We start from the raw sequence: 9,593 nt of genomic DNA, 5'->3' as shown, positions 1-9,593 counted from the left end.
TATTTTCCTGTCATGGTTTTAAGTGACAATTTTTTAGGTGACAGTTTAAAGCATTTCACAGAAACTAGATCTACAGATTTAATGGAATGGTTAGGTTACCAGTGTTAATCAAATGCTAATTTAACTAAGAGGACTAAGTCTAACTCCTGACTTATGATGCCAGGATATTTCATTCATATTTGGCTTTTTTTCTTTGCTGTATTTGGTAAGTATGGCTAATACATTTTATAGCTAATAATTATTGCAGTATTTCTGTTTTTTTATTAATGCATATGTGGTTTGTAATACATACATTGAATACATTTTAAAAAGCTAGATTTGTAGTATATGTGTGATGTTTACTTAAAATACTACTTAAAGTTTACTTAAACTAACTTCATTTCTTTAGGCCAATTACTACATTTACATGTATAGTCATTTCTAAGATATAGTTGATCTTTTTCTAGCTTAAGCTTAACAAATACTTTTGAAGTATTTGTTAATTAATAATAACAAATATATATATTGATTGACAGTGAGAGAAATTAAAGTTGAAGAAGTGAAGAAGGGCCTATACAGTCGTGTTGAGCTCACTGGAGAGAAACTTGATCAACACACTGCTGATTCTCTGAAGTCAGTGGAATGGACCAAAGGAAATAGATCGACAACATGTTTATGTTTTAGACAAACAAATACAACATCCAGTGTTTCATACAGTCAATGCTGTGGAACGGCTCGTTTCTATTTAAACAACAACACCCTGATTCTGGAGAGCGTGACAGAAAGGGATGAAGGAGTCTTCACTGAAATTATAGTTACAGGAGATAGAACTGTAAAACGCCTAAACTTTACATTAATTATTCAATGTAAGTCAGACAAAACAGAGTCAAGCTTATTCATAAAGAATTCATCTAATTGTGTCGTGCTTGTGCTCATTAACATATTTCACTTTAAGATCCTCCAAATGCAACAGGAATTGTGGTCTCCTGGACCTCCAGCACATCTGTGACTCTCAAATGTGAAGTGAGCGGTTTATTTCAGCATCTGATGTGGAAGAGAGAAGGAGTCCCTATTCTAGAGAAACACAGACATTCGTTCAGTGAGAGAAACCAAACTCTACACATCAGTAACATAACCAGCTCCGAGAACGGCACGTACAGCTGTATTGCTTCAAACGCATATGGAGAATCAGAAAAGCACACGTATATTACCGGTGAGCAGTTCTTCATTCATTGTCCACCTTATACGAATTTGCAAAATGATGCCAGATTATAATATTCTGTTTAGGACAGGAATTAAACCTAAAACACCTTTAAACACAAAGACATATTAATAAAGAAAGTAACACTGTGAAAAAGGAAGCTGCATTGCATAATCAAGTATTTTTCTGGTTTTCTGTTAACCAAGGAAATGGCACTAGAGATGAAACTCAGTCTGATCAAACTGTGCTTTCAAGTGGACTTACACTCACTTGTGTTTTGGGACTGTGCCTCGTGTTCTACTGCCTTTACAAATACCACCACAGTAAGATTTTCTCCCAAACACAATCAATTTTCATAAATGTTGCTTTAGCAAAATAATAACTCTTAGTTTATGAAATCCACAACCTCCATGAGTCTGTGAATCAGATTAACAGTCTCAAAACCTATGAGTAGTAGACAAATTTCCTTTCAACAAAACTCACCAGATACTCTGTAGACTATCCTGAAATATATAGCATGTATAGTATTATAAAATGCACTGTGTAAAATTAGCTTTCGTTTAGTGTATTTTACATTTGGTATACTTTTAAGGCTAAAGAGTAGACATTGGCAGAACTAGATGAAGGTAAAAAAAAAGAGCTGCAACTAATATTATAAAGTATCTTATAATTTATAACGTCACTCTTTAATACACAGGGGATGTGGACAATGCCCATGGAATTTATCAGGTAATGTACAAAAAGCCATAAACAGATAAATAATGATTTCAGTATAAACATTTTCATGGACATTAATATTTATTATCTTTAACTTAAAGATCCCATAAAAATAAATACTGCAGTTTTGTGGCTGTTATTCCCTGTCTGTTAGCTTAGATGCCTCTATGCCAGTGTACATTAACTTTAAGCACAAATAAACATTCCTCTTCCAGGAAAACAAACTATATTGATGACCCATCTTGCACTTGATGGGTGTGTGTGTACATGGTTTCACCCAATAAAATGTTCTTCAAAATGAGAATGTTTCCTCATTCTGTTATCACCTGCTTTTGGTAGAAACTAATTATGGTTCAGGTCGTAAAGTAACGTGTGACCTCAAAAGTTTCAATATGTCAACACAATCCTAAAGTAATTAATGGGGTCTTTAAGTCAAATAACACACTCTTTGCATCCAGTGGAATTCTATGAATGATTTGATTATATAATTATTAATATATTTTTAAACTCCTGTCTCTCAGGAAGTACCTGACTCTGAAGAGCTGACTTCCATCTTGTACGTCTACACAGACTTCATTAAGCCGAGAGAGAGCAGTCAGGCCTCCGCTGCAGCGCAACACTTTGAGGAGTCTGGTTACTCTGAGGTTGGACCCACAGACAGGGAAGAAACCGTTGTTCTGTTTTGGGTCACTAATGATCAGACCACAGCACGTCCTGAAGCTGGAGAGGACAAATGATATTGTGAAATATTACATTAAATAATAAAAAATGCTTTTCACAATCTACAAATGCTGAGGTAATTGTTTAGCATTATTTGTATTAAGTGCCATTTATTCACGGTTTGTAAAGCACAGGGTTTTAAATGTTTCAGTTCTGGATTGTATTATTAATGAGCTTGTCTTGTTTCTCCTGTGATCAGCACTTTAAATCTGTAACGGAGGGCCACAAATCCAACACACCGCCTGCTTCACGCACTTCCACTGCTGAATTAGAAAGACTCACTTTGGACTGAAGTCTCCTTCATGGTCTTTTTTCATACATCCTGTTTCGTTCTTAGCTGTTGTGTTGCCAGTTGAAGCTGTGAAGTTACATTGTATTCTCAGAATGTGTGAATTCTTCATATGTTTATGTCTAGCACACTTGTTTTAAAGGGTAAAACCAGAGGATGATGGGTTTTCCTTTGTTTGACTTTACTTCTTACATTAACAGATGTTTTATATAACTTTTTTTCATTATGTATCAGGGGATTCAGACTCTAGCTTTTATTAGTACATATAAAAAAAAATAACAGTAGGTACTGTATAAATATCTAGTAAAAATAATACTAAATTAAACTGATTCAACACTATCCACCGAATGGCATCTGGTGATTTAGCACAACAAGATGACATTATAGCCATAATCAGTTTTAAACATTTAAATAATCTGCTAGCAAGTTGTCTTTTTCATGAATTAGTAATTGGTCTGGTATATACAATATGAAACATGTACATAAGGTGTTGTGTAAAACATTATCTGAATAAGACTAGCCCTGCCTTCTTCCTTGTTCTAACCGCATTTTCCTGTTGTGGTTTTTAGTGACTTTACTTTACTTTACTTTTTTACTCTGAGGTGACAGTTTAAACTCCGGGTTCATGAAAGCGTGTCACAGAAACTAGATCTACAGATCTGAATGGATTGATTAAAGGTTACCAGTGTTAATCAAATGCTAATTTAACTATAAGAGGACTAAGTCTAACTCCTGACTTATGATGCCAGGATATTTCATTCATATTTGGCTTTTTTTCTTTGCTGTATTTGGTAAGTATGGCTAATACATTTTATAGCTAATAATTATTGCAGTATTTAAGTTTTTTTTATTAATGCATATGTGGTTTGTAATACATACATTGAATACATTTTAAAAAGCTAGATTTGTAGTATATGTGTGATTTTTACTTAAAATACTACTTAAAGTTTACTTTAACTTCATTTCTTTAGGTCAATTATTAGATTTACATGTATAGCCATTTCTAAGATATAGTTGATCTTTTTCTTAGAAGTATTTGTTAATTAATAATAACAAATATATATATTGATTGACAGTGAGAGAAATTAAAGTTGAAGAAGTGAAGAAGGGCCTATACAGTCGTGTTGAGCTCACTGGAGAGAAACTTGATCAACACACTGCTGATTCTCTGAAGTCAGTGGAATGGACCAAAGGAAATAGATCGACAACATGTTTATGTTTTAGACAAACAAATACAACATCCAGTGTTTCATACAGTCAATGCTGTGGAACGGCTCGTTTCTATTTAAACAACAACACCCTGATTCTGGAGAGCGTGACAGAAAGGGATGAAGGAGTCTTCACTGAAATTATAGTTACAGGAGATAGAACTGTAAAACGCCTAAACTTTACATTAATTATTCAATGTAAGTCAGACAAAACAGAGTCAAGCTTATTCATAAAGAATTCATCTAATTGTGTCGTGCTTGTGCTCATTAACATATTTCACTTTAAGATCCTCCAAATGCAACAGGAATTGTGGTCTCCTGGACCTCCAGCACATCTGTGACTCTCAAATGTGAAGTGAGCGGTTTATTTCAGCATCTGATGTGGAAGAGAGAAGGAGTCCCTATTCTAGAGAAACACAGACATTCGTTCAGTGAGAGAAACCAAACTCTACACATCAGTAACATAACCAGCTCCGAGTACGGCACGTACAGCTGTATTGCTTCAAACGCATATGGAGAATCAGAAAAGCACACGTATATTACCGGTGAGCAGTTCTTCATTCATTGTCCACCTTATACGAATTTGCAAAATGATGCCAGATTATAATATTCTGTTTAGGACAGGAATTAAACCTAAAACACCTTTAAACACAAAGACCGTTCTTAAGACATATTAATAAAGAAAGTAACACTGTGAAAAAGGAAGCTGCATTGCATAATCACGTATTTTTCTGGTTTTCTGTTAACCAAGGAAATGGCACTAGAGATGAAACTCAGTCTGATCAAACTGTGCTTTCAAGTGGACTTACACTCACTTGTGTTTTGGGACTGTGCCTCGTGTTCTACTGCCTTTACAAATACCACCACAGTAAGATTTTCTCTTATTTTGCTTTAGCATCCTCCATGAGTTAAGTTTGTTCTGTGAATCAGATTATGAACCACAATACCATTAATCTCAGCAAATGTTTCTCAAAAACACCAGTTTGAAAATAGAAGCATGAAGCATGAATCACAAAAAAACAGACAAATATCCCTTTTAAAAATTCCCCAGCTATTCAGCAGACTACCTAAAACATAAAATACAATTACAGCAATTACTGTATTTACTGCATTACATTTCTATTTTGTACAGAATGTTTTAATGTTGTTATATTTTTAGGGCAAAAAGCAGAAAATGGCACAACTACAGATGGAGGTATTAAAAAACAAATCTGTTTATCTATAAACTTTAGGTATTAATGATATAATTATACTTAAATATATATACCAATTGTAATTGTATAATATCTGTGAAATATACTTCACAGGGGGAGCAACCATTGACCTTGGTATTTATCAGGTAATGTATTATCAAAAAGTATTAATAAACAGATCCCTGCTAAAAAAAAAAAAAAAAAAAAGACAGCTTCAAAGAATTTGTGATGGTTTTACTGGTTTTTAATGGACCCTGTTGGTCTCTACTGGTAATTGGTGTTGCCTTCTACTGGTGGCTTGGTAAAACCATTAAATCCTAATGGAAAATGTCCCAAAACACACTACAGGAAATCATTTTTTAATTAATTCAATTGTTAAAAGTTGATGGTTTTCATCGTTTGTAATGGTATTTGTAGTGGAAAACATTAGAAATTATTTTTTTAAAGAAGTTTTTTTTCAGCAGGGATGTGTAGCTAACTATGAATTTAGTACACACTTAGATGGACATTAATATGATGATATTTAAGGCACCATCTTCATTATCTTAAAGACCCCGTGAAAATACTTGCTCTCAGAGGCATTATCAACACTTTGTCCAATAAAATTAAATGATAACTTCCACACTTTCCCTGTTACCACCTGCTTTTATCCAGCAAGTCATGGCTAATGTTTGAAATGTAAGCTAAATGGAATGTAAGCTAAAGACTAATAGCTTGCTTGGCTATTTTAAAATTGACTCTTTATGTCATATTTCTAATAACTGGCAAACACAACTAATTGTAGCTAATATCAATAGCCTATAATATGATTACCTATAATAAACGTGACCTTTTTGTATATAGCATTAAAAGCTTTAAATATTGCTCTTCTCCTGTTGTGTGACACTTAAATATTTAATTTCGTACTCAACCCTTGTGGGTTGTTGGGGACGTTTTCGTCCACTAGGGGGTAAAGTTGAGTCTTATTTTGGCCACAACTTTCTCTGTGTTTGAGCTAATGGAATGATTTTTGGTGACAAATCTTATTTTGACCCATATTTTGGGAAAATGCTTTGAAATTTTTCAAAAACTCAACGGTACACTGTGGGCAAATTCACTACCCTTTCGGGATGTTCGTGGATGAAAACATCCACTAAATTAAACTGCTGTAAAAATGTATCAGATAAATATTTTTTTCTATTTTTTTTGCATAAATCTATTAATCAACCTCAGTCCTGAACAAAACTACCAAATTTTTAAAAAAATTCCAAGATTTTAACTTTTTAATAACCAAGTTCATAAATGATGTCACTGATTTGGGAAAAAAACACACAAAATTACATATTTTCAATATAAAAATTGTGGACTGGATTTTTTTTTACCTTTTATCACAGTCTTGGGCATGTCAAAGATTAGTAACAAGATTGGCTTTGATGCATTGTTAGTTTTTATGCAGCATTAGATTTAATTTTTTTCTCCCTAATTAGTTGTTGGTGGCTGTTTTTGCCCCATTGACTTCCATTATAACGACATTTTTTGATTGCAAAGCCATGACACCATATAATCATGCATTCTTGATTGTTTGTGGTTTTCACTTTTGGGAAGAGGTAAAAAAAAAATATTTTTACAGTTGATCACTAGGTGGGACAATTAACCCTTTAAATAGGCCTGTGCAAAAAAAGGCTTGGTTTCTGGCTTGTATATGGAGTTATATGGAGTATAACAGAACATTATAGTGTTTGTGTGTGTGTGAGATTCTTGATTGTTGGTGGTTTCTCCTGTTGGGAAGAGGTAACATTTGTTATTTTTTACAGTTGATCACTAGGTGGGACCATTGACCCTTTAGATAGGCCTGTGCAAAAAAAGGCATAGTTTCTGGCTTGTATGGAGTTATATGGAGTATAATAGCAAATTATAGTGTGTGTGTGTGTGTGTGGGATAGAGAGAGAGAGATAAAGAGAGGGTGTGTGAGAGAGACCTTTGTGCACTTACCTTGATGTACAGTATTTGAAAAAATCAAAATATGCACCTCATGCTCTCAGAACTACATGGAGTAAACAATAAAAAAAGAAGTGTGTTTATGCACCTGCTTCCTTTTGATGGTGAAAAGTACAAATGGCCTATAAGTGAAATGCTCCTCTTTTCTTGATGGTAAAGCCAGTTTAAAACCTTAAAATCCTGTAAAAAAATCTACTTCGCATCAAATTTATGAACATAATGTATTATGAACAATACCATGAATGCAATACCAACTTCAAATAAGCTGCAGCTCGCTGGAGGGGTCACGCTACATAATCATTTCTAAAACTTTGGTACAAGTCAAGCCCTTTATCGTGTTGCTTGCTTCTCTTCTCACCATTAAATATCCAGCACGATGGCATGCAAGTGTTTAAATCCACGTACTTTGCTTTTGTTTAGTCTATTCGCTTATTAAGTTTGACGTCACGTAGCAGCGCTACCGTGTCCAAACGCTCTATCAGTTACCACGAGAAAACAACAAAAGGTGCTAATATAAACTCACAATGTGATAGAATACTAGCAAAAAAGTTATAATATTAACCTTTAACTCCATACCGAAGTACCAGATAGCCAGACAATGAAAATATAAATATAAAAAAATATCTAAAAATTATTTGTGTTTGGGACACTGCGAGCACGGAGACTGTAGTGTATATCGTAAGTTTGAAAGCGTTCAACTTAAATTATCAATATGAATAAACAGTGCTCATAAACGGCTGCTGAGGTCATATTCTCAAGTGAAGCGAGTTGAGGCCTGGACCCGGAAACAGGGCTTCTTACATCATCACTTAACAACCGAATACTTTCACCACCATTAAAAGGCAGCAGGTGCATAAATACACTTTTGTTTACTCCTTTACTCCTGCGCCTTTACTTATGTAGTTCTAAGAGCTGAGGTGTACATTGTGATTTTCTGAAATACATTAAGGTAAGTGCGCAAAGGTCTCTCTCACACACACTCTGTCTCTCTTTCTCACACACACACACACACATACACACTCAATATAATATGCTGTTATACTCCACCAACAAAAAGGTGGTTGGAAAACCACCAACAATCAAGAATCTCACACACACACAAACACTATAATTTACTGTTATACTCCATATAACTCCATATACAAGCCAGAAACTAAGCCTTTTTTTGCACAGGCCTATCTAAAGGGTTAATGGTCCCACCTAGTGATCAACTGTAAAATTAACAAATTTTACCTCTTCCCAAAAGGGAAAACCACAAACAATCAAGAATGCATGATTACATGGTGTCATGGCTTTGTAATCAAAAAATGTCGTTATAATGGAAGTCAATGGGGCAAAAACAGCCACCAACAACTAATTAGGGAGAAAAAAATTAAATCTAATGTTGCACAAAAACTAAAAATGCATCAAAGCCAATGTTGCTACTAAACTTTGACATGCCCAAGACTGTTATAAAAAGTAAAAAAAAAAATCCAGAAAGATTTTATATTGAAATTACTTTTATATTAAAAATAAGTCATTTTGTGTGTTTTTCCCCCCAAATCAGTGACATCATTTATGAACTTGGCAATTAAAGAGTTAAAATCTTGGATTTTTAAAAAAACATTTGGTAGTTTTGATCAGGACTGAGGTTGATTAACAGATTTATGCAAAAAAAAGAGAAAAAAATATGAATCTGATACATTTTTACAGCAGTTTAATTGAGTGGATGTTTTCATCCCGAACTACTCGAAAGGGTAGTGAATTTGAACAATCCACAAGGGTTAATATTCTGATAATTTCAAAACAAAGCACTGCACCGGAAGTTGCTGTAGTCACTAAACCTAAATGCCACTGTCAAGTAATTTCATTGGGTCTTTAAGTCATGAAACAAACCCCAATTAATAATACCTGTTTATTCCGACCACTCTTGTCTCTCAGGAAATACCTGACTTTGGAGAGGTGACTCCTTTACCGTACGTCTACACAGACTTCATTAAGCCGAGAGAGAGCAGTCAGGCCTCCGCTGCAGCGCAACACTTTGAGGAGTCTGGTTACTCTGTGGTCGGACCCTCCTGCAGGGAACCTGTCTCTAATGAAGAGTCCACAGCGTTTGTCGAAGCTGGAGAGGAATGACAACTGAAGTAAGAGACTACAAAACATGTTGGCGCAAAAACAGCGAATACTAACTTACTTTCATATTCATGAATCTGGTGCAGTGCAATTTAGAAGTGCCACAGATTTATAAGCAGTTGGCGGGTGAAAAGCACGTTACATCCTGATCAACCACTAGAGGGCAGCAAAACCGCTGGAAACATACACTCAGAAAA

General features: G+C 34.6%; 2 protein-coding genes across 2 annotated transcripts; both read left to right on the top strand.

Annotated features, from left to right (window-relative positions):
- Nucleotides 1-125: 125 nt before the first annotated feature.
- LOC132126997 (hemicentin-2-like) lies at nucleotides 126-2,634 on the top strand. The gene is made up of 6 exons (XM_059538616.1): nucleotides 126-205; nucleotides 516-845; nucleotides 935-1,192; nucleotides 1,387-1,503; nucleotides 1,878-1,909; nucleotides 2,419-2,634. Exons 1-6 carry the CDS (start codon nucleotides 154-156, stop codon nucleotides 2,632-2,634), a joined length of 1,005 nt encoding a protein of 334 aa, XP_059394599.1. The 5' UTR covers nucleotides 126-153.
- An 842-nt stretch (nucleotides 2,635-3,476) lies between these two features.
- On the top strand, nucleotides 3,477-9,418 carry LOC132127175 (hemicentin-1-like). The gene is made up of 7 exons (XM_059538862.1): nucleotides 3,477-3,697; nucleotides 3,983-4,312; nucleotides 4,402-4,659; nucleotides 4,866-4,982; nucleotides 5,274-5,309; nucleotides 5,422-5,453; nucleotides 9,205-9,418. Exons 1-7 carry the CDS (start codon nucleotides 3,646-3,648, stop codon nucleotides 9,397-9,399), a joined length of 1,020 nt encoding a protein of 339 aa, XP_059394845.1. The 5' UTR covers nucleotides 3,477-3,645; the 3' UTR covers nucleotides 9,400-9,418.
- The last annotated feature ends 175 nt before the right edge of the window (nucleotides 9,419-9,593 follow it).

The sequence above is a fragment of the Carassius carassius genome, chromosome 45, assembly GCF_963082965.1.
Source record: "Carassius carassius chromosome 45, fCarCar2.1, whole genome shotgun sequence".
Taxonomy (NCBI): Eukaryota; Metazoa; Chordata; class Actinopteri; order Cypriniformes; family Cyprinidae; genus Carassius; species Carassius carassius.
This window is presented reverse-complemented; position numbering and strand designations above follow the sequence as displayed.